General features: G+C 30.4%; 2 protein-coding genes across 2 annotated transcripts; both read right to left on the reverse strand.

The window, feature by feature from the left end:
* Positions 1–4282: 4282 nt before the first annotated feature.
* Positions 4283–6650, reverse strand: LOC105769318 (uncharacterized). Its single transcript, XM_012589868.2, has one exon. It carries the CDS (start codon positions 6390–6392, stop codon positions 4872–4874), a length of 1521 nt encoding a protein of 506 aa, XP_012445322.1. The 5' UTR covers positions 6393–6650; the 3' UTR covers positions 4283–4871.
* A 12813-nt stretch (positions 6651–19463) lies between these two features.
* LOC105769677 (zinc finger CCCH domain-containing protein 14) lies at positions 19464–25199 on the reverse strand. Its single transcript, XM_012590455.2, has 3 exons — positions 24956–25199; positions 23206–23266; positions 19464–20474 (listed from the first exon to the last, which is right to left on the reverse strand). Exons 1-3 carry the CDS (start codon positions 25035–25037, stop codon positions 19718–19720), a joined length of 900 nt encoding a protein of 299 aa, XP_012445909.1. The 5' UTR covers positions 25038–25199; the 3' UTR covers positions 19464–19717.
* Between the last annotated feature and the right edge of the window lie 88 nt (positions 25200–25287).

Genomic DNA, 25287 nt, shown 5'->3' on the forward strand with positions numbered 1-25287 from the left:
TTTTTTTGTGCGTGGTAGTTGTATTTGGGGTGTGTTTTGGCGGCACATACATACATACGCTTGCATCTCAAACAATAACGAATACGTTACATTCCATTACATGTTGACCTATTATTTTCTTTATGCAACTCAACGTTGAGTACGCGAGTTGTAGTAAACGGACAGCTGTAACTATGAACTGGTGTTTAATCGGTGGTGTCGGTTAATTTTTATTAATTGAGATTTAAACAATATTAGTCGTCATGAAACGAATTCATTGGATTAAAATAATTTCAATTAATTTAGTTGTTTTTCCTTTAATCAATCAAAATTAATATTTCTAACTTTTCCTATTTGATGAAACCAAAATGCTAAAACAAATCAGTATTTAAATGCAAGGCTTAATAACTTTTAAATGCCAAATTGAAACATTGTAAAATTCTAATACAATTAAAAAGAGTACGAAAGCCTTGGATTTAAGTATTCAAGTTTTGATTAATTCAGATAAATCAATCTATAATTGAATTTTACTTTTATAATTAATTGAACTGAATTAAATTTTAATAGATTAATTAGATTAAAATTCAATAAACACATTCCCAACCAACAATTATAACTATAAAGAGATGATAAACCGGTATTTTCTTCCAAATGCCGAAGTCATAAAATAAAAGTATTCCTTGGTCAAGTCGTATTGAATTCTAACACTGCATTTTGAAAATTAAACTCTAATTATATTTTAATAGATTTTTTTATTTTTCAAACTTATTTTTTTAATTAAATCCGAAAAAGAAATAACCAACTTTTAAACATATATAATTTCATGGGCCGGGCCAGGTTCGGGTCGGGCCCAAAAAAATTCAGCCCGCGTCCTAGGCACGGGCCTGGCCCGACCCAAAATATGGGCCTAAAATTTTGTCCAGGCCTGGCTCGGAAAAAATTTCTTAAGCCTGAACCCGGCCCGGCCCATTTTTTTAATAATCACCAAAAATTTATTTTAAAAATAAAAAAATAAAAAGTATTTTAAAATTAAAAAAATAAAAAAATATATTTATTATATTCAGGCCGATCGGGCCGGACCTGGGGCCAAAAAAGTGGTGCCCGAGGCCCGAGCCATTTTCTAAACGGGCCTCATTTTTTTTGCCTAAACTCATATTTTGGGCCTATATTTTTACCCGAACCCTCCCATATTTCAGGTGAGTCGTCGGGCTGGGCCGAGCCGGACCGGCCGGCCGGCCCATGAGCACCTCTAGGTGGTATGTATGCATCCAAAATAGTGCTTGATTTTGGTTTTTCATCCTCTAGAATTCGTGATAGATGCTGCAGCAGCTTTCAGTTTTGATTTGCGTGGTTAAAATATGTGCTTTGACTTACATATATATATATCATTTATACCAAATTTTGAGTAAAATAAAATTTTCCAAATTTTATGCAGCAAACGCAATTCTAAACCGTTGATTGTTCTGGCCAAAAACTGCTCCACAGTTCAAGCCGAATTCAATGAAAAGGTTTCTGCATATTTGTTTATTTCGATCAGAAAAATGTTTCTGCATTTAACAAATCATGTTTACTTAACTATTAGATAATAAATTTACGCCAAACCCATTCATAAAACTTTAATATACACCAAACTCACTTATAAAACCTCAAAATCCTAGACATATCTTATACATTAAATCAAGAGTTCACTAGCTACTCGTATACACGGTGAGTAATGTACAAAATTGCATTTTAGATTTTATTTTAAATATAAAACATTATCCTTCACTTATAATACACTAATTTAAATCACAAAATGGTATCTAAAAATACAAGTTTTTCAAGTTAGTATCTAAACTTTTTTGTCACAAATGATGCTTAAGCTATACTTTGTTATCCCAAGTGGTACCTAAATTATATTTTGTTACTCAAATTACCCTAACAATTAAAAAATCTCTTAACCAATCATTTTGTGACATGTGAATACTTTTAAAACTAAAAAATAAAAAGTTCAATATTATTTCTTTAAGCTTTTCTTTATAAAAAAATTATAAACATATTCATCTATTTTATTCTTTACTCAAGAAATTTTGTGATGAAAAATTTAAGAACTCGTTGAAAACTCATCCAAACCCATTTTCCTGCGACAAAATTCAGATTCATGTGATTTTCTTTTTCGTTTTTAAAACTTGATTTCAATTCATTTCTCACATTGGTTCAAAACTCGTATTATTTTTTCTTTGAATCACTTTCTTCATTCTTCTATATACTTTGTATAAAATGATTAATGATAGGTAAAGCTCTAGAATGGAAAAACACTCAATAAAGTATGAAACCGAGAAGTGGAGTAAAAAAATGAGAAGAAATAAATAACTGCGGTGGGAAATGAGTGAGCATAGAATTTTTAAAGTGTTTTAATTTAATTAAATTTGAATTTTATCATTTAATCTAATTTTAATTTAAAAGTGTTAAGTATTTCAAAATGTTTGGTTAAGAGTTTTTCAAAAATATAGTATAATTTAGATATTATTTGTGACAAAAAAATAATTAGAGAAAATGTATAATTTAAGTACCACTTTGTGGTTTAGATTTAATACATTTACCTTCTTCTTCTTTTTTATTTCTCAAGGTATCAACTGGAGCGAGCCCAGTAATTAATCCTCCACATTTTTTAAGCCCATTAAGGGGGGTAAATGCTGATCACGAGTTTTAAAACTGTTACATACCTAGGATGAGGATCGAACTCTTAACCACTGATTAAGGTAAGAAAATAGGTTTACCTTTTTAAATATATTAAAGTACATCTTAAAAATATTTTTTAAGAACACCTAAAATAACTACATTAAATTTTATAAATATTTTATATTCTCATAGCATTTTATCACAGAATTGCCAAAAATACTAGAAAACTCTAACCAAAATTATTTTCAAATAACTTTCTCACTAACACTTTTAAAACATTCTTCTTCATACTTATGACTTGATGTAAGCTTGCCATATATCAACCTAATGAATTCACTACTTTTAGTCTTTGGTATAAAAAAAATTCAATATAACTTCCATTTTGTAGTTCAAATGCCATTACAATTGATTAAATAAAATGGGAACCCAATGCTAAATTGAAAAGAAAAGATCTTTTACTTCAGATTTTCTATAATCTTTGAAGTTGACATTTAAGCATTGCCAGTGCCAAGAAGAAAACCATAGTAATCACTCTCAAATGATCATACTTCTGGAAATCCATAAAAACAACAAACAGAAAATCTGACAACCTAACATGATCCTTGATACATGTTCCTCTAGGTTTAAGACAAAACCAATATTGTTACCACAAGGAGATTTCACATTTTCACTAACCAGGTAAAACTTTAATAATAATAATCAATGCAAGTTGATGCAACAGATGAAGCTAATAGGTTTTTATGCTATAATTATGAACTAGCCTTGTACATCAGCCCAGAATTGTATATATTTAAAGAAAAAATTTTCGGGGTGGTCTATAGCTGCCCCTGCGAAACAAAAGCCTTTTCAGCTTCAATCTCGCCACTTCCATCTTCTGAAGAGGAAGGTTGCACGTATAAGCTCATGTTGTATATAAAAACTAACGAGGGCGACCGATTGAATATTCCAGGTAGATAGCATAGCCTCCCCTATAAAACACAATTCGCACAACTGTTCCATTCATCAGTTCAGAAAAATCGGACACAGATGAGACCTTTTCGTTCATCATGACTACAAAAAGAAAATGGCAGACTTGGTTGCAACACTCTCAGCTATGTTGTTCTGACTTCATATTTTTACAACTACTCTCATGTTTGCACTTATGACAAATGCATATCTGGAAATTATGACTATGAACACTCCAAATACATGGAAGAACCTAGAAGAAGTTGAATAAACTAGTATACAAGAGTAACATAACATAGCATTTTAGTGCTACACTACAAACACTATCTACAAGATGAGGTGTGCAACGATGCACAAAAAGTAGTATAGCAACTACCTCTAAAAGATCAAATTATTAGCAGAGAAGCACGCCTTCTCACAGCCATTAGCCTCACTAAATTACTCAGCAGTTCTAATTATCAAAATAGAACAATAGACGACTGATTTAAACTTACACGTGATGAAGAGTTTACTTCAGCATGCTAACAGAGGGAGAGATCACAATAAGATTTTTCTTAAAAAAATTTCTCATTAACAGAAGACAAGGCAAATCAGATGCCTACTATGTGGATTTAGATGCATAAGCAGAGAACACCATATGAATCTTATAAGGCAATTAATTTGATAAGTTTGTTAACTTAGAAATAGGAAAAGAGAATGACCAATAATATCAAACCAGAATACTTGTCTGAAAGATACAAGTAAAATAGTTTCATACAAGATAGATAAAATATGTTAAAGAGTTTTGGTTCAGGACATTACTACGCAAAACAAATGCAAATACATCAAGCACAAATTTACCTTACATACTATAAGGTTCTTTTTCAAACTGTGAAGAAGTTGAAATCGACACAAACATATGCCTGTAACAAAAGAAACTTTATGGATAACCCTCTTCCAGCTTAAGAAATACAGCCCCCCCTTCCCCACACCTCCATTTTTATCCTTTTCCAAACCAAAAGAAAGATAAAAAGAGGAGGAAAGCAGCAGCAAAAAGGCCAGAAAGGATACCTACTTCCTAGAGCATATGAGGACAGTAAAAGGATAGCAAAGTCAATGCATCCTCTTTTACTCTGTAAAACTAACAAAATGCAAAAAGAACGTTAAGAACTATACTGAACTAAATCTACTTAGGCCACATTTATCCAGAAGTTGACCTTCCGGTAACCCAAATCGAAAGATTCCCAATTTCATACATTACCCCGGGCAAGTTAAACCAGTCAGTCAGTCACCTTCACCACTGTTGTTCACAAGTGCACTTCCTCATTCTTTGTTTCAGTGTAGTCAGCAGCCTCATTGCTAGTTTCTTTGTACCTCGACAAATCCTTGTCCTCTTCAACAATCTTCTCCTCCACAAACTCACTGCCACCAGCTTCTTCACCCTTAGCTTCATTTTCTTTGTCTCGAATTATTTCCTCGCTCACATCTTGGGGCTTTAATTCAACATCCACTCTTCCTTCATTATTTAGCTCATTTCCTCTTGCAATCTCATCCATAAAAACATCCATTAGAACTTCATTCCGTGGCATTCCACCTATATTGTTCTCCTCCATAACAACATCAACGTTTCTAGTATTTCCAGTAGCAAACCCCACAATTTCTACATTATCATTAGCAGCAGCACTGGTAACCACCCTAACATCAGAGCCACCACCCTCACTCTCGTTATCAGACCCATTCTCTACAACCTCCTCATTAACATCTTCCACTATCTGACTCCGCCTCTCTAAAAACTGCAACCTCCTCCTCAAATCCCCTAATTCCCTCTCCATTAAAAACAACCTTTCCTTTAGTGTTAAATTCTCTTCTTCCAATTGTGCTATATGGGTATCTTGATCGTCCACTCTATTCTCCAAAACATTGTTATAATCACCTCCATAACTTGGATATATCATCTCAAACCTACTTAAATCATGGTCCAATCTCCTCTCCACTTCCACATGTTCTTCCACATCACTGTCACTCGAACCCCCACCATTTCCCCCATCGTCATCTTCCTCGTCATCATGACCAGCTTCTGGTGATCGAAGCCGAATCAGCCCTTTCATCGACCCATAACCATCCACACCCCATTCTTCCTTGGCCATATCACCCAAAACCTCCCTCGATGGTGAAAATATTGGCGTAGGAAGAACGGCGGGCGTCACAGGACATGGCGACACTAAAGATGCTATTCCACCTGACTTTTTCGCTCGGATTATAAACGAAGTCGTATTCCGCGGAGCGTAAGGAGCAAACCGGTTGTTGCTGTTATTGAATTTCTTCTTGTTGCCGTAGAATTTTCTGGCTTTTAACCGATTCTGATTTTGAAGCTCGTGTAGAGTTGGAGGTTTGTATCCTTGAGTATTACTACCAGAAGCAGCGGGAACAGAAGAAATAGCAGAAACAGAACCCATGGGTAAAGGCTTATTCTCGAACTTCCAAGAATCTTTACCGAATGAAACTTTTTTCCCCTTCCAATTGTTATTACGATTGAAAGAAGAGAATTTCTTGTTAGGGTTAGGGTTTTGGTTTGGGTCCTGAGATTGCCAAGGCTTGTAGCTTCGATTCAACATCATCGGAGGTGGTGGCTGAGTCATCATCTGAGGACCGGAGTTTATAGGCTGCGACTTAGACGCCGCCAATTGATTCATCGCCTGAGAGTGAGCCGCCGACGCCATCAACTGATGAGACTGATTCATCATCTGCGGCTGAACTGGAACTTGGACCTGAACCGTGTTCATCATCATTTGCGGTGGCTGATTCATCATCTGAGCCTGATCGTTCATTTTCTTTTATAAAATAAAATGAAAAACGAAATCAAAGAAATCCGAAGAGAAAAAAGAAACCCTAATTTTTCAGTTTTAGAATTGAAATTTGCAGCCAGATCAAACGATTTACTACTGATCCGTTAATTTCCTTTTGGTTCTTTTAGTTTTCCTCAATCTAAAACTGAAAATTAAGATTCAATTGCTGTGAATTGAAGCCTTTTCCCCTATGTTCCGCTTCGGAATTCCTAAATCTGGAAAAGTCTGATATACCGACGCACTGAGGCCAATGGTTGCTTTTATCGGGGACGAGGAGAGTCTCTGGACGGTTAGATTTTTAGGATTAGAGATTGACGGCCAAGATCTGATTCCTTGTCCATGTAAAGATCGACAAGTAATTGGTTTGTTACGCGGGTTCTCTTTTTTGGCCTTGATGTTCTGAAACTTCGTATATATGGCCCTTTTCTTCGAAGGGAAATATTCTTTTTTGCACCGTACTTTTTGGTAATTTATCTTGGACCCCTATTGATTTGATTGCTTACCTGTCAATACCAACAAGTTTCCAAATGAAAATTATACAATTGGGGGATTCTTAATGAAATTGTAATTGGTTTACATATTCATTTTAAGATTTTATAAATATATTCTCATTTTAAAAGTTAAATCAAAGTCATATTGCACTTATTCTCATTTTATTACATCTTACGTGTATGCATAAATATTTGGTATATTTTTTATTCTACAATAAATTTTAAAAATTAATTTGTATGTTTTAATATTTAATATTTTACTATATATTTATAAGGTATTTGTCAATTTTCTAATCTTGTTTATAGAGTCTAAATATAATACCAAATATTTTCCATAAATATTATAATCATTTGTTTTTCAATAAATAACAAAATGAGTTTCACACACATATATTGTATATATCAAAATTACATAAAAGAAAGATCTATAAATTATTGGGTAAATTACTTTTAGTCACCTGAATTTATCTGCATTCTTATTTTAGTTATTCATTTCAAAAATTTATTTTTTTTTCCCTTAGATAAATTATCAATTTTAAGTCGCTGGTCACATGATGAAATTATACGTTAAATACCTAAAGTTATACATTACTTAGGGAGCTCGGCCGAGAACGTTTGAAGAATGGCCCATTCTCATTATCCTCGGTCGGAGGCAATGTGCACTTGCAACCTTGGTAAGCCTATGGCTGTGTCGATCTTTAGGTTTTGTCCTTCGGTAAGATTGGCCTTTTGGGCTATGTGAATGGATGGGCCATATTCCAAAAATGATGGGTTGGTATAACAATATTTAATTTTACAAATTCATAAGGTTCAAAGATTTTTAAGTAATACTTTTTTTAATCAATTCTTTTAGGAAGTTATTTTTATCAACTCTTTTACTACTTATAATGGTTTGTAATATGTACTTTATTGTTTTTATTTATTACGAAATTCCATAAACCATTTGAAAGTTTGTAAATTGTAAAGCTTTATGTTTTTTTTATTTAAATTTTTATATATTACATATCATCACCGAATTACATAATATAGTAGAAATTTGATAATGTTTTAAGTAATAATCTTTTTCTCATTTATAAGTGCACATATATAAATCATATATTATACAACAGTTTTATGCAATTAATACCTCTTTTTACCCTTTAACATTATTACGTAGATATATTATCCAATAAAAAAATAAACTGATGAAAAAAAAATTATTTTATTTTTAAAAGTATAGGTAAACTTAAACTGACATGAATTATTATAAATGTAAGTAACATTCGGTAAAGTGGATTGAGTTTTCACTCGATTGGTATTTGGATTGTTATCAGTGTAGGAGAACGTAGATTTGGGTCTATTGAAACGTATTATCCATTTGGCTGATTGGCTGATGAAAAGAAGTTTATTAGATTATTGTGAAGGGATTCAAGTTTTTAATCATCCTCCATAATAGGGGTGAGTAAAATTCGATTCGATTAGAAAAACTCGATAAAAATTCAAATTTTGAATTAAATAGTTTGAGTTATTCAAGTTATTCTTATCAACTCGAATAAATAAAATAAATTTTTTTGGTTTAACTCGAATATGAATTACACAATTCGAGTTATCTGAAAATTTAAATAAGAAAAGGCAAAACTACGTCGTTTTGACAAATGTTTACCTTTTTTAAAGTTAAAAGTAAAAATCATTAAGTTAAAAAGTAAAACCATGTCGTTTTGATAAATGTTTACCCATAAACTTTACTTATGTAGTTAAATAATATTGTACTTCGTCTATTAGTTAAATAATCAGTCTATGTAAACTCAACATTTAGTATAAATAATAGGATTCATTAACTTGATTCAACTCGACTTGACTCGAAATTTTTTTGACTTGATTCGAAAAAATTTCAAATTGAGTTCAATTTCTAGAATAGAATTTGTCAATTTAATTAACTCAAAATTTTTTAACTCGATTCGACTTAATCCGATCGACTATTCACCCCTACTTCGTTGGATATTGTCAACTTCATGACGTGGAATGCAATGCAGTCTCGAAATTAGTGTATAATTAATTTGTTTAAGGTTTTCCCTCCTATTATCAATAAAAAACACCATAAATAACGGTTTATAAAAAAGAAATTCGTAAACAATGTCTTAGCGAATCTAATAGATTCCTTGATAAAATGGTTGAATTTCATGATAACTCTTTTTGAAAGAATTCGTGACAAATTTAGTTATTGTTTATAGCAATTTACAAATTGCATCATTTTATGCTTTGAATTAACTCAACATAAATGTATATAATAATAAAACAATTTCATTGTATTTGGAGACTTAAAAGCACTTTTTCACGGTACAAGCATCGAAGAATATATATATATATATTTTAGTTGTATTCATCAAACAATGATTTTTCACCAAAACATAAAAATTTAGATTTAGGTATTTTTCGCTTTTTGTGTTTTGAAGTGAATTGTTTAGTTAATTTGTATTTTTGTATTATTAAATTTATTTATTTAAATACATTTATTAATTATCATTATATTTAAATTTTGCAATATTTTGTGCATCATTAATTTTACAAATAATTTAAATTAATTACTTTCTATATTTTTATATCATTATATTAAATTATTTAAATTAATTCTTTTTACTTTCTAATATCGTGTTTAAAAGGACATTTTAATTCTTCATCGTAATTTTTTATAACAATACTAAATACTTAAAATTAACAAATCATATTTTGTCGAGCACTTTTTAAAAACATTTTTACCTCTAACAACAAAACTAAAATTTTCTTATATATATTATATTACAAGATACACACTTCTTAGAAATTTTTATTTAAAGACTTTAATTTTTCGACCAATTCCACGCTTTATGATTGATATATTATTACCATGAAATTATGTGTACTTGATATATTATTATGAAATAGCTTTATCATATAATTATTGAGTACAATAATAAATATTTACGTTACTATGGTTTTAAAATTTATTAATGAAAGTACACTATATTTGTAAAATTCCGATTTTCAAGCATTAATAGCTCAATTTGGTACAACGAGGATGGTCTTACAAACCAATCAGTGAAAAAACCGTCTTTGAGACTAAGCATTGAGGACATGTACTTCACGGGAGCCATCCCTTCATATCATCTTATTTCTTCATAATTTCATTTTACCTTATTTTCTTCATTGTCAATCCAAGTTCTAGTAATGGAGAATGTACGGTAAAATGAGATTACGAAGGAAAAAGAATATACGAAAGAGATAATCCCATTAGAGAATTAGTAACCATTCTTATATTAAGGTCTAGGTGCAGATTTAGGGGTTGGTAAGAGTCTCGGCCCCTAAAATAGAAATTTATAAAATTTTAAATTAGAATGATAAAATTATATTTTGGTCCTCTTAAAAATAATAAAAATTTGATTTAATTTTTTAAAAATTATAAAAATATAGATTATTAAAATGACGAATTTATATTTTTACTATTATAAATATATATAATTTAATTTTAACCCAAAAAATTTCTAATTTCGTCCCAGCTTAGTCCTCGATGTTGTTATCTTATTAGTTTGGTCAGCAAGGTGATCCCATTATATCAAATGAGCTATTTATGTTAGACAGCAAGAATTTTGCTGATATGGTAACAAACCTTAATAATAAGGAAACTTTAGTCTGGTGCATACGTGTTTCTATACTAAATATGTATAATTTCTTAAATGTTGACAGGATTTAGGTGAAAAAGAGAGAGCAAGAAATAGCAGTATAATTGCGTTTTTTCCTTTTTTTTTTCCTCTAATGCAGTGTAAATGGTATAATTGTGATTTGAAAGCAATAAATTGAAGGTTTAAGGGGTAGAAGAGTAAATCAGATGGGTGCATTGGTTCCCTTTGGATGCACTAGAGCGTCAGTGCGGTAGAATTTTTAGTCAAAAGATTTTTAAACTGAAACGCTAGTTGACTTGAGGTAGTTTAGATGATGCTTCAATATGATTTTCAACCGCACTGCAAAACTATTTTTTATTGATGATTCGAGGTCCAGTCTATGCACTGGACCTCCTATAAATAGTTTAATGCTTATTTTACCCCTCATTTTTTATTATTTTAATATAATACTATTTTAATTAAAATTTAATGTAACATAATTTTAATATATATTATTTAACATAAATAATTTTAGGTAATTATTTTATCCACTCTCAATAAATTAAAAAAATCATAAGCGGATTCAAGATGATGTCAAGTATTTTTTTAAATTGTTTAATAATTATTTTATCATATCTTAAAAATAAAATGCATCAATCCAAACTCATTTGTGCCGTTTTATACTTCATTGACACTTGACTGTATATAGAATAATAATCTAATAATTATTGTTAAAAGATATAAGTAATTATTCTTTTACCCTCCTAATATTGTACTTATTATCTATTTTATTTTTAATATAAAATTTCTTTTTTTTTAAAAGTAAATTCATTAATTCATTTAATTGAACCATACAATTTAGGGGGAGAAAACAACAAATACTAATGAAAGACAAGCTCCATCAACACAATAAAAGTTTTAGCTTCAGCATCAATAGAACATCATAACACGTTGACAATTGGCTTTATTACAACTCAAACATGACATATCTAGAGTGATTACAAGCACTTAATAGGATAAGGAAATTAGCCCCAGATGGTCCAAGCGGCGAGCAAAAATCGACAAAAGAGTTTAGCATTCACCAAATTAGAGAGGACGACAACAAAAGTATCCCTAAAATTACATATAAAAAACTAAGGTTACATAAAAACTTCTAAAACTGAAAACTTACTAAATAATGGAAAAACAAACAAAAAACATATAAAACTTAAGACAACACGGATCCAAATCGACTCGTGAAATCATTTATTATTCTGAAATACTCTCAAAACAGAAACAGGTTCAGAATCTGAAGAAGAGTCACCCACTTTCAAAAAAAACTAGTGGCGGCCGGTGGAGTTTTAGTGAACGACAAGCACTCTCATCTGTCCATCACAACTTGTGGAAACAACAAAGATACCCACAAAATACATTGTTAACTAGTATAATATAAATATTCTTATACTTTAATTTTCAATAAAACAAAAAATTATAAAATTTATTTATATTTTAGCATAAATGTAATTTTAATTTATATTTCATTATCTAATTTAAATATAATTTATACAATGTTTTGATATGTTATCTCATTATTACCATTACATTTGAATCCAAATACATATCATTATTATCATTACATTTGAATCCAAATACATATCACTATTATCATTACATTTGAATCCAAACACATTAATTAATCTATCCGTCCAAATTAAGCATAAATGAATTACACGCATCAATCTAAGCTTAAAAAAAAGGAAAAAAAAAGAGAAGAATTTACGGCAACCAATATACTAAGATCAAGAGTTGAGGTCCCACGGGTTTATTTCGTCAAAGTCAACACATTAATTTGAAGTCACATAAATAAAACCATTAAGATTTTAGTTTTTGAATAAACACATACAAATTTCTTTAAAATATTTTGGTAAGTAGATCTTAAATCTGAGATTAATCTTAATTTTATCAGTTTAACAAATAAATTACTTTAAAATATTTAAATTTAACAAATTGGGTCAAAAAAATTATTATCGATTTAACAAAAACATTCGAATATATAAATGATCTAAAATTATTAGACCATAACAAAACGGCGGGTTACATTTAATCGCTTGGCATATTTAAGATTTATATTGTTGCCAAAATAAAGGCTGATATCCAAAAATAGTTAAAACTGATATCGCTTTACCAAAAACAAACAATCCCTTCATCATTACTAAAATTTAAATTTTAATTCGATTCACATTGTTGTAATAATTTGAAGAATATGGATTTAAATGTGCAATTTTTATTTCAAAATTTAGGAGAATTATAAATAATTTAAGCTTTGTATTTAAAAATAAAAATTATAAATAGTTTAAACATTATATAAAAAGGTGTACACCGACTACAAAATAATAAGATATCATTTGTTAAAATATTATATTTTAATGGTTTCAAAAATTATTTATTTATTTATTAACGAAGTCTTTTTTTTACAGAATTAATGAAGTCTTTATATGGTTTATTAAGGCGGGTTTGATAAAACATTGAAAATTGTCAACATTTAATATTTTCTACGTGTTAAATAATTATTTTAATTTTTATTTAATATAAAATTTTAAACAAAAATATTGAATAATATAAATAGATAGATAGCTATTATCACCTAACGTAGAAAATATTAAGTTGTTTTTATTTTATTAAAAATTAAAATAAATTGTTTTAATATGAGATATTCAAATTACCATATTTATTTTTATCTAAAACTATCCAAAATAATATAAAACATTACATTAATAAAATTAAAATTAAGAAATTATCTAGAAAATACCTTTATCAAACAACATAATTATATTCCGTACTTATAGTTACTAATTTACTAAATAATTTTCTAATATGAATTCAACACTTATCAAATTCAGTATTAAAAATTCGATGCTTAATTTTTCAACACTTAAATTTTCAGTTTATCAAACACACTCTAAGAGTATATAAATTCACATGTTGTTTTATAAAGTTGAAGACTTTTAATAATTCATATTATATAATTTATATTTTTACTATTGATAAAAACACCATATACACGTATAAATTACCAAATATATCAATGAACAGAAAAAATTACCATATATATTGAATAGATATAATTTTAAATATATATATTTTTCTCGAAAGATTATAAGTAAAATCATAATTAAAATAATTACAACCAAAATCAACATTACAAATTATAATCGAATTGGTAATCGGAATATATTTATATATTGAGAACGAATTATTTTGAAATAACTAAATTAAATTAAAATTGACGGTTTCTGTTGCAGCAAATGATTAATAGATTTATTGATATTTAAAATAATTAAAATATATATAAGAAGAAGAAGAAGAAGCATTTCCTCTGTACCTTTCATATATAGGGACCATTTTCCTGGTATATATAAATAAATCTCTACTAGGCCTTTTAGACATCCATAGCAGACAATAGTTTTAGTTGTGAGTCTCTCTCTTTTTTCTTACATTTTATGTCTTTTGTTTGGCTCCTTATTCATCGTCTTCTCTCTCTAAGGACGATCTAATATCCAATCCAGAGGAATATTGGAGATAACAAAGTAAAGAGGAGCCAAACATAATTTTGTTCATATATATATTTTATTTAAAAGCTTTCATATATATTTTTCTTTTGTGTTTTCTTGGTTAATTCATTGCACATGCTTCCCACGATTTTCATGTCAAACTTTTTTTCTTTTTGGTGAATACTATTATTTGTTTTTCGTATTTTGATTTATTAAAATCTAAAATTTTATATATAAAATAGTGTTTAAATGGTGATTTTATCTCTGGTAATGTTTTTACTGATGATATCATTTTCACTGTCCTTTTCTCTCTTTTTTCTTATATTTTGAAAAAATGAAAAATCCTATGGATTTTATTTTTTCGGGGTGGGAGTCATTGATATGGACGAGGATGATTATAAGATCGATTTTAAATCACAAAAATTGTGGAATACTCATGTTCAGTTCAGATTACTACTTCTTTTCAGTCTTAATATTATTTTATTATATTAAATTTGTTCTTTTGTTATCAAAAAGTACATCATCACATAAAAAGTGTGCACATTTGCTCATGTTTGTCAGTCTTCCAGATCATCCTTATTGTTTTATATCTCTTCATTGTATCCGTTTCGAATTTTCCATTTCATTTCATTGCATACTTTATTTTATTTTATTTAAAACAAAATTTTGTTTTTATTTATAATTAATTTTTTTATATTTTTAAGTTTTAATTTAGTGTCCATCTCTTTATCAAAGGGAAAAAACCAGTGAATCCATGGATAATTCACCTTGGTTCAATCAAGCAGCAGCTGAAATGAATGGCCAGAACAATGACAACAATAATGCAGGCAATAGTAGGGTTGATCTTACTCTCAAGTTGGGACTGCCTTTGTTTAATCCGCTTCAAAATCCTGCACTCTACCATAACATTCAGGTTATTTATCTTTCATCCTCTCACACTCATGATTAAATGGATATGTAAATTTGCTATGGTCTTTCTTTTTCTCCATGCATGATGATATAAGGTTACAAGGTTTTTTTTCTAATAAAAAATTGGTTTATTTTGAGTATATATAAGTGGTATTTAAAATAAACAATATGAATTTTTTTATTTGATCTAAATTTTGATTATAGTATTTTCTGTAAAATAGATATAATTTTATTCAATTGAGTGGTTTTTTTTATGATAATGATAGTGATTCATTGTGTTAATCTTTTAATTAATTTTTATTTGTGTTCGAAAATTTTATAAAATTAAAATGATAAAAATAAAACAAATTTTATGAAATTTAAATTGATTTTTATGAAATGCTCGTTAAAAAAAGTTATGAAATATATAACGAGAATTCCCAAATGCATAAAATCAAAAGTTTTTATTTTTAGATTAGATAAGAAAATGAAACTCCTTACACATTGTATAAAATTTTATTGTTTTTATTTTTTTATTTTCATTTTATAGTGACTTTTCTCTAGTTTTAGTTACAAATCCTTCAAAAATATATGGCGATATAATGATTTTTTATATTATTTTTATGTCAATTTCATAAAAGAAATAAAATTATGGATTTAAATTCTAATATTTGGGGTGCCAACGGCGGTTTCATTTTAAGTAAATTTTTGAATATATAAGGAAACAACGATATTCACGTTGGATACAACTTAATTTTGTTTTCTAATTAATAATAATGACAGCGAAGATATTAACCATAATAGTAAAACATGCGTTGTCAAATTTAATTTTAGCTTAGAAAATATTGTTTTAATTAGTAAAATAAAATTATAACACAACAAAAATCAAGGTAATCAATTATGTTCTGATACCACTTGCATTGGTCAAAACGCTCCATTTTGATAGTAAATCGGAACAACAAATTCTAGGTTCTATTTCAATGTAAATTTTAATTAATAATTGTTGTACTGGTTGATTTCGTCTGTATTGATCGAATATGTACGGTATTGAGATGATCTTATTGTTTAATTTATGGAATAATTCTCTTTTGCTTATTTATCTTGAATTTGTTTAATGATAGATTTTATTTGTGAAGTTTATTAAAAATATTTTATATATGAGATGTATTTAATTTTATTATTTAATATTTATAAATATTTTTATATTTCCAAAAATAGTAATAAATCTAAAATCTTACTACCTTGTAGAAATTCATCTTTTAAGTTGTGGTTAGAAACAATATGATGTGATGATTTTATGATATCAAATTTATCATTGGATATATATATTAATAGTACTGTAGATTAATAATTGAAGAAAAGTTTGCCTGAAAAATAGAAAGCATATGTATTGCAAATAAATACACATGGGCTTTGGCTAATTACAATATGAAATGTTATTGCAAACTATTTATTGACTTTATGTAATCTATCTTAAATTAATTTCCATTTAGTTAAGCATTTGTCATTCCATAATTATTCTTTTAAATTATTTGCATGATTCAGCAAGGACCTGTTAACGAAGGAGCAATGCCAGAAGCTCCACAACAACACTTCAATGGCGGCCAATATGCAGCATGGCCATCACCAGATCAAATAGGTAACGGTAGCAGTGCCCATAACATGAATTATCCGAATGTATTCAACAATTTCTCAGGCCCTTCTGTTGAGTTTCCTCCTTATGACACCACCAACTCCTACAACTATGTCACTCCTCCGCCTCCACCTCCTCTTCACGAGCTGCCTCCGAACAGCTACACCCTGCTCGACGTCCCTCCTAGGAGAGCTGCCCAACTGCAACAAAGGGAGTTCGAAAGCTCCTCCGGCTTGAGTTTGGGACAAGGTCAACGTGGTTATGGCCTCTACAATGATCCCAACAAGAGATGCACTAACTACAACTGCAACACCAATGATACTCCTATGTGGCGCAGAGGACCTCTAGGCCCCAAGGTACAATGCTATCATCTTTCCATTACATAATCAATCACTGGAACTTTATAGCGAAACCCTACAGTTATTAAAATGGATTACATTATGATGATAATTTATGAACCGTCGGATATAGTAATAATAAAAGGTAACGGCATCTAAAAGATAATTTCAGTTACCATAAATGGAGGAAATTTTATTTGATTGAAGTCTAGTTTTATCGATCAGTCCACGTGAATGCACGATGGAAACTTTGAATAAGTTGCCAACTTTTTTTATATATTTCTATATGTTTAAATTGCAGACATTATGTAATGCCTGTGGTATCAAGTACCGAAAGGAAGGGGAGAAAAGAAAGGCTAGAGAAGGGAAAGACGGGGAGCAACAGTTCGACCTCAATGAATAATTAATATTTCCTTCCGTTTTGCAATTTCTTTTTGGAACTTCTTCTTTTTTCTGCTGAAAACATTTCCTTCACAGTATGCGAACAATTTTACTTTGATATTTTGGTTGACTATGAATTTATCTTTGAATAAATATTAGGGATAATACAACTTTAGTCCCAAAATTTATCAACTTTTTTTTTATCTTGGTCCTTAAATTGTTTTTGTCCTCAATTTGACAATCTTTTCTTGAAATTTTGGAATATGTGATGAAGTGATGCTCGATATTATGTCACGTTATCACTGTAAAATTAATAATTTTTTATAAAAAAATAGATGATGATGTGGTATAATCTTAGAGTGCCGCATCATTTTATTGACCAAAATTGAGAAAAATTGTCAAATTCAAAATTAATATGAATAAAAAATGTAGAAACCAAATTCAACATTAATTCTAAATTAGTACTTTAAATAGAAGAGAATACCTCTCTTAGAATTAAGATTTTTCCCTTGTGGAAAGCATATTGGATTTCCACCTTATCTTTATTTTATCAATAATTATGATTTTAGGAGAAACATGAACACGTGAAAAGCCGATATATATAAGTTGAATAAACTTAAACATGGATAATAATTATTGAAAGTTGACTGATTATAGTGGAAGCAATTCGTAAAGTATAGTTCATTGAAAGTTGATGGAACTTGACTTTACTAAGAATTTAAAGAGGTGACAAATTCAGAGAGAGAGAGAACCTTGTCAAATGCTTGAAAAAGCAAATCATGCGTGCGCCTTACAATTTAATATAAGATACATAGTTCACATTTATTTGGTTGTTGTTGAGAACAAATCCCCAACATATCAAGCATTATCCTAGTGGAGATTTTATCTCATGACGCCATTAAGGAGTTCTAAGTGCTTAAAAAGGTGGTAGCATTCTTCCCTCCAAATGTCCTACATGCTATAGGGCATGGGCTGCGTAATTCGCCTTCCCAGGCATATAATGAAACTCGCTCTCATTGCCTTTTTAGGCATTTAAGCTTTTGGTAAAATGGATAGGCAAATCTCTCATTAGAGATAATATAAGACTTGTTGAGAGATTCGTTGATTTCAAGAGAATAAAAAATTTCTCAAAATATGAAAATGGATTGTATTGATTTTTTTTTTTGATAAAGTTTAATAAATAAAAATGATTTAATATATCTCTTTTGTTTTTTGAACAAATATATAGTAATGTTTTAATAACTTAATTTTTAACAGTAAATATTGACTATTTTTTAACAGTAAATATTAAATTGTAACGATCAATAATTAAAATAATTAATATATATAGTAATCCTTTATTTTTGGAACAAATATGAATGATGTGTAGGTTCCAAACAGACCTTAAAGAGGTCTAGGCCATGTATTTGGAGGATTGTCCTTTCCTTTGATTCAGTCCTTGCGAGAAACAAATATGTTTTTAGATAAATTGTTTCCTGCGTTTTCGTTGCTTGGCGTAAGGGCATTTCATTAATGAATATGATATTTATGGTTCATGAGCCATGTTTATATGAACCACCGTCTTAAAATTTGACAAAATACCAGTCTTTAGATCAATTGTATTTACGAGCTTTTGAACATCAGGATTCTTATTTTATGACTTCGTACACTCTTAACCAGGGAGGACTATCCACTATGATCCATGATCCAGGCTAACAGTTAGTGGAGCGGTAGGCAATCCAAGGCGGGTTTTTTTTTTTTAACTTTAAGAACTAAATGATATTTTAATTTAAGTTTTATTTCATATTAAATCTAATATGTATTTATTTTTAAAAATGCAACGTGTCACAACACTATTAACTAAGAGAACAATTTTTAACCGGACTAAACAATTGAATAAAAAATTGTAAGGAAATCAAAATTTAATAAGTACACACTTTCCAAAAAAAAAAAACATATTAACTTCACTCAACTTTTCAGACTCAAATAAAAATTTGGCCAAAGTGAAAAAAAAATTCAAGACGAAAGTGACAACGTCATTATACAAATTTTAAATTAATACAATTGAATCAATATTTCAACTAAAACTAAAATTATATAATTGCATACAATCAAAACATAGGACACAAAGGGCAATTTTGAAATTTATCACAGAAAGGAGAAAGCCAAAGATAAAGTTTGGTTTCAAGCAATGAGATGTAAGGTTAAAAAATCATATTTGGCACCTCCTGAGCCATCCATACATGCATACATTCATTCATACAGAGAAAATCATTATCCATAAAATATAAAGAGGAAAAAAAAAAAAACATAACCTAGAAGAAAAAATTGTTGCACTCCAAGCTACCTTTGCATCCGGCAAAAAGACATAATCAGCTACACCAAAATAATAATATAATCCAACGGCTAAAGCAAGAGTGATTACCTAACACAAAACAACATTATTGAGGAATTTACATTCCTGGCTTGCGCAATTCTTCTGTTCCATGCGCAAAGTGGCACCTTTCACCAAAAGTGCAGGATCCTTTAGAGAAGTTCTCGCACAGCTTAGTCTTAAAGTTGTTCCCCGAACCAGATCCACTCTTAGAGGTGTTCTTCATGCTACTTCCAGAGGCCGAACCAACATTTATAATCAGTTCGTGAACCATTGCACTGGCTTGCTTGATCTGATCAAATGTTCCCTCCAGCTCAATGTTCCTTGAACTAGGATCCGATTCATTCTCCCTTATAGAAAGCTTGGCTCCTGTAACCCGACAAATATGCTTCGAGTTCACACCATTTTTCCCGATAATAGCTCCTGCAAGAGATGCATCAATGCTGATCTTGGCAGTGGCAGATGCTCCGAAGCTGGCTGCAGCACCAAAACCTGGTGAGGGAGGCTCCAATCTGCCAGCCATTCTCCCAGGCATTGGTCCCATGGAACGAGGGTCTTCGTAAGCAGGACCAGTCCGCTTTCCAAGCTCCCATTCGCCATGAGCAAAATGGCATTTATCACCAAACTTGCAACCTTCAGGGGTGCTGAATTTGCTGCACAGGCGGGTTTTTACAGCTGGAGGAGATGAGCCATCAGGAAAGGATGGTGGGACTACTGAATTTCTGGCAGCTGCAGGAAGAGCTGGGTTGTTACCGAGCATCTGAGACACTGCTTTGATGCCACCCGGAACATAATGCAAGAAGTGACAGCTCTCACCAAATTGGCACCCAGAAGTGCTGTGAAATCAACAAACTCAAGAATATCAAAGCTAATATCAACGCAATACCGTTTTGTTAATACTGTAATATAAGTACTAGTACAGTCTATGAGACGCAATTATGAATTTATTTAAGCTCTTTGTGCAGACACTATAGCTCATACAATACAATGAAATTGGTGTTACTGCATGTAACGTCAGGAATCACACACAAAAGAATCTTCCGTATTACTACATCATTGAGTAGCAAGCACTAAGAACATGACACAACCCTTAACTATAGCCCAGAACCAAGCAAATCAGCAATCCTTTCTCCACAAAGCCACTTTCTTGAATGTGTATATAGAAAAAGCATATCATATAAAATTGACACTTCATTCAAGCAATCAATTCCTCGCCCTTAATATAGTCCTAAAACTGAAGAGATTAGAAGGAAAGTTTTCCATATCAATCTAAAGGAAAGTTCATACACTCCCGTGCATCTAATAAGAAAAGCCAGTAATAAGCTTATCCCTATGATGAAAATAGTCTAACAGATTGAATCCATCCTAAAATCAATGCTTTCTTCTCCTACTCAATATCTCACCACAAGCAGCACTAGTCTTATACGATTACACTACTTATACGTTCATTAAACCTAATGCACAACTCACTTGATCCAGACACATCATATCTTCTTTTACAATAATATGGCGACAGTCCATGTTACAATTAATTGTGCCAACTGCAAATTGCAATGAATTCTTAGATTGTTTGGGATTTGAACTTGATAACTTATCCGAGAATAATTCGATCATCAAGAAGCAGGGGATAAACAATTAGAAACGTCATAAATCCACCCAGTATCCAGTGATATCAATCCAAAATATTTTGATATTAATCCATGCTTTGAGAGCTTAACCAGACTAAAAACAGAGCTCATATCAATCAAGCCACTCATCACATGATCTTTCCAATCTTACCATCAAGTAGCACCATGCAAAATACACGCCAAGGACCCCTCCAAGCACAGTAAAGATCAAATTAATAACTTTCCTCTTTAAAAATAAAAAATATATCAGCTATCTCAGTTAATGCACTTTTTTTCTAATTTGCCGTAAAGTTCAGATCGATATTAGTGTACTGAAGCACTGCCAATTCCATACACCCAGAAAAAAACAGCTAGTCTGCATCCTACTCTAGCTGTCATTTCTCAAGCATTTTCATGTTTATAAAATTAAAAATGGGTTTATCACTGGATAAATAGTTACCAAACTGTTTGACACAGACAAGAAAAATGTTCATAACTACCATTACTTCTAGGAGAAAGAGAGAGATTGATGCCCTCAATGTAATAACAGTAGTCATAACAATACCATCGCACTATCATCCTCAAATTAATGAAGAAGAGTTTTATCAAATTCAATTACATTTCATTAACTGAACTGCTTACAAACTTCAATTGTCTATAAGCAGAATTTTCAAACAAAACAAGCTCCAGTGCCTAGAAAAATGCAAATATGCATTATCTTTCCCCCCAAGAAAAAGATAAAAATTGATTCCCAGGTAAAATAAATGCACATAAAACCAAGTACATACATTCACATAGTATCAAATCTTACTTACAAAAAAGAAACCCAGCTTGTTTCAATAGTTTCTCATAAAAGCATTAATTACTGTTCAGATGTATGACTTTTAAAATTCTTGTATGAGTCCTACAATATGTAAATGATTATGATGTATATTGAGAAGTAAAGGAAAGAAGTCTGTGTGGCTTTTACAGAGGATATATGAGACTCAAGAAACTTAAATCTTTAACCTTCCCGAGCAAACTTGACTAAAATAAGTTGACATATACAAGAATGCTACAAATGAATAAAGGCCCTAGATAAACATGCTACTCTATGAGTACATCCAAAAAAGTTTTTCCAAGAATGTTGGCCTTATTTTTTGAAAAGAAAATTTAATCAAGATGGGAAAACAATACTCATAACATAAAACAAAATTCCATATGTGCATGAATTATTAATCAAATAAGGAAAAAAATCTCAAATTACACAACAATATATGCATATATATAATAACAAGCGTTTCCTACTTTTTACTTTCCTCTTCAATAAGACAATCCTCAAAATTTATAAACCAATTAAGTAAAAGAAAGGAATTAAGTAAAGCTTACTCAAGCAAAGAATTGGAGAACAACCTCCAAATATTTAGTTGGAAAAAGCCCATTATCAATGTCATGAAATACCTTATTATGTTACATATGCTGTTTAGAACTTAATAGCCCATAATTTTGCATCAGAACGAGCCCTCGAACAACAAGCAACATTATATTCTAGAGTAAATTCAGGCTTAAGCCATTCTATTTCCATTATCTAGAAAATAGACTACCATGTACCAAATTTTCTGGTACTTACTCAATATTCCACACATAACATCTGTGTTTAATTGAAAAGATTATAGAAGTACACTATAATAGAAAAGTTTTGAATCCTGCATGGTTTCTTTCTGTTTACATATAGGCCACTATGTAATTAGTCCAAGAATTCACCAAGAAACAAACCATTTTTGTCCCATAGTCTTTCTTATCATGATTAGAGCCAAGAGCATTACCTGTATGATCATCACTTTAACTGACCAATTAATTAGTCATAATCACATAAATTTTACTTCAGAAGGTTGTTGTCAAAGGAAAAGTTTACTTATAAAAATTAGAAAAAGATGGAAGTGCATTAGGCTAATTATTTTGTATAAGTTAAGATTTGAACCTGAAAAACTTTGTGCATGGCTTTGATTTGCTTCCTATACCAGTTGGAAAGGACTCCATTTCTGTTGCAGAACATTAATTAATTTATCTCAGTTACAATTTCAGAGAGTAATTAATTTTTGAAGTTTACAAAGTATTTAATACCCTGTTGACATTTCTTATCCTACTATAAAAGAAAAAATGCGCTTTTTTAAATATGAATAGTTGGTTTAGATAATTTTTAGAGCCATTAACCTTACTAAAAATTGAAATTATTGAATAGTTAGCTAACAACTCAGCAACTACTCCCAGTACATACTTTTAAAAATGTTCTGTCCCCTGAGGCAATACTTTGTTTCCTTCAAGAAAATAGGAAATAAAGGGATAAAAAGATATTTTAACACATTCTTTTATATTTTTGGTTCCCAGAAAAAAAAACTCAACTTTGTGACTTTGAAAGTAAGTTGAGCTTTCTATTTTCCAGAGAACTGAGTTTCAGATGATTAAAAGAAAACAGCTTTCTGTTCTTTTTCTTTTTCCATGACGGAGAAATCAGATTTAAGGCAAATATCTATTCGCTTCAGACATTAATTCCGAAAACTTCAACAAGAATAACCATGAAAGAGAAATCTTCTAAATTTTCAAACACAATGTTATGCATGAAAAATCAAGACTATAACATGCGCCACAACATGTATAAATATATTACTACATTCACTAACAAAGTAAGACATCATTGATAATCAAGTAAGAAAATTTTAACCATAATGACAAGGATCAATGAACTTAACATTCAATCTTTTACCCAAATAATAGAGGGATAAAGGAACAAGGGACAGAAAAAAATTCATCACCATAACCAATACAAACCAAGCTATGCAACAACACAAGATGCTAATTATAATCACCAAAATAAAAGAGCAATCATATGCAAATTCACTACTGCTTAAGCTCAGGAAGCCCAAACTACGGGAGATAACACACACGGGGAGTGGATGATACCTTACACATTGGCAAAGGATTCAAAATGTCTACAAGCAAGTTTAACTGGTTGCTACAGCCATGAATAAGTAAACAGCACATGCTATTAAATGAATCTGACAATCAACAACCCATTTTGGAGAATTTAAATTTTATGTTTAAAGCAAAGGAAAATTGCAGTAACCCCCCAAAAAAAAAAAAAAAAAGAGTTCATACGTCTACCCAGTGCCAGGTAATTTGCTAATTCAATACTTTTCTACATCGATTTCTAAAACTCCACGCAGCAAGCATAAAGCTGCTCGTAGAGTTTCAGAACTCCACAACTGTGTTTGTGATTGAATGGGATAAAAAGAAGCTAAATCTGAACTCAAAATGTCTTCTTTTTTTACTCTTCTATTTTAATAAAGTTTCTTTTCTCCTTTCATTAAGTTCCGATAGTAGAATTAAGCTAGAGCATAAATCAATCAATTGATACTTATCATCATGCATACCCAGAATTTTTTTTATATCCATTTACCAAAACTAAATCTAACATTCAAATTTTCATTAGTACTTCCCAAGTAATCAAACACTCTTAAGCTACGGAAATTCCAAGCTTCCCACTTTCTCAGTACCTCAAGAAAGAAAGCGAAGAAAGGTCATAAATGAAAAAGATAAGGCAAAAAAAAAAGTGAAAGGAAAGTCCTCCAAACCCTAGAAATCACAATTTCATCACAAATATAGCACAAACAAGTCATGGAAGCATAAACATAAACAATTTGATATACATATAAGTAGCAGAAAATTCGCACCTTGCTTGGATTTCTTGAAGCCGCCATTGCCGTTCAAGGCAGCCTCGGGCCTCACTCTCTTGCGTCCACCACCAAACTCCATTGGCCGAGCAACGAAATCCAAGAGAAAGAAACAAAAGTGAGAGAATATGGGAAGCTAGGGTTCGGAGAAGAAGGGAAAGCGCGGAGGGGGGGGAAAGGAAAAGGGTGGAAATAAAACTAGGTTTAAAAGTGGTTGATGGTGATGAATGAATGAATGATGTGTCTGAAAATTATGATTTTATAATCCCGAAAGGACAGGGAGAAAATACTAGTGGCGTTGATGATCACGTGATTACTCACGTGCTACGACT

This window comes from Gossypium raimondii, chromosome 5 (assembly GCF_025698545.1).
Source record: "Gossypium raimondii isolate GPD5lz chromosome 5, ASM2569854v1, whole genome shotgun sequence".
Classification (NCBI taxonomy): Eukaryota; Viridiplantae; Streptophyta; class Magnoliopsida; order Malvales; family Malvaceae; genus Gossypium; species Gossypium raimondii.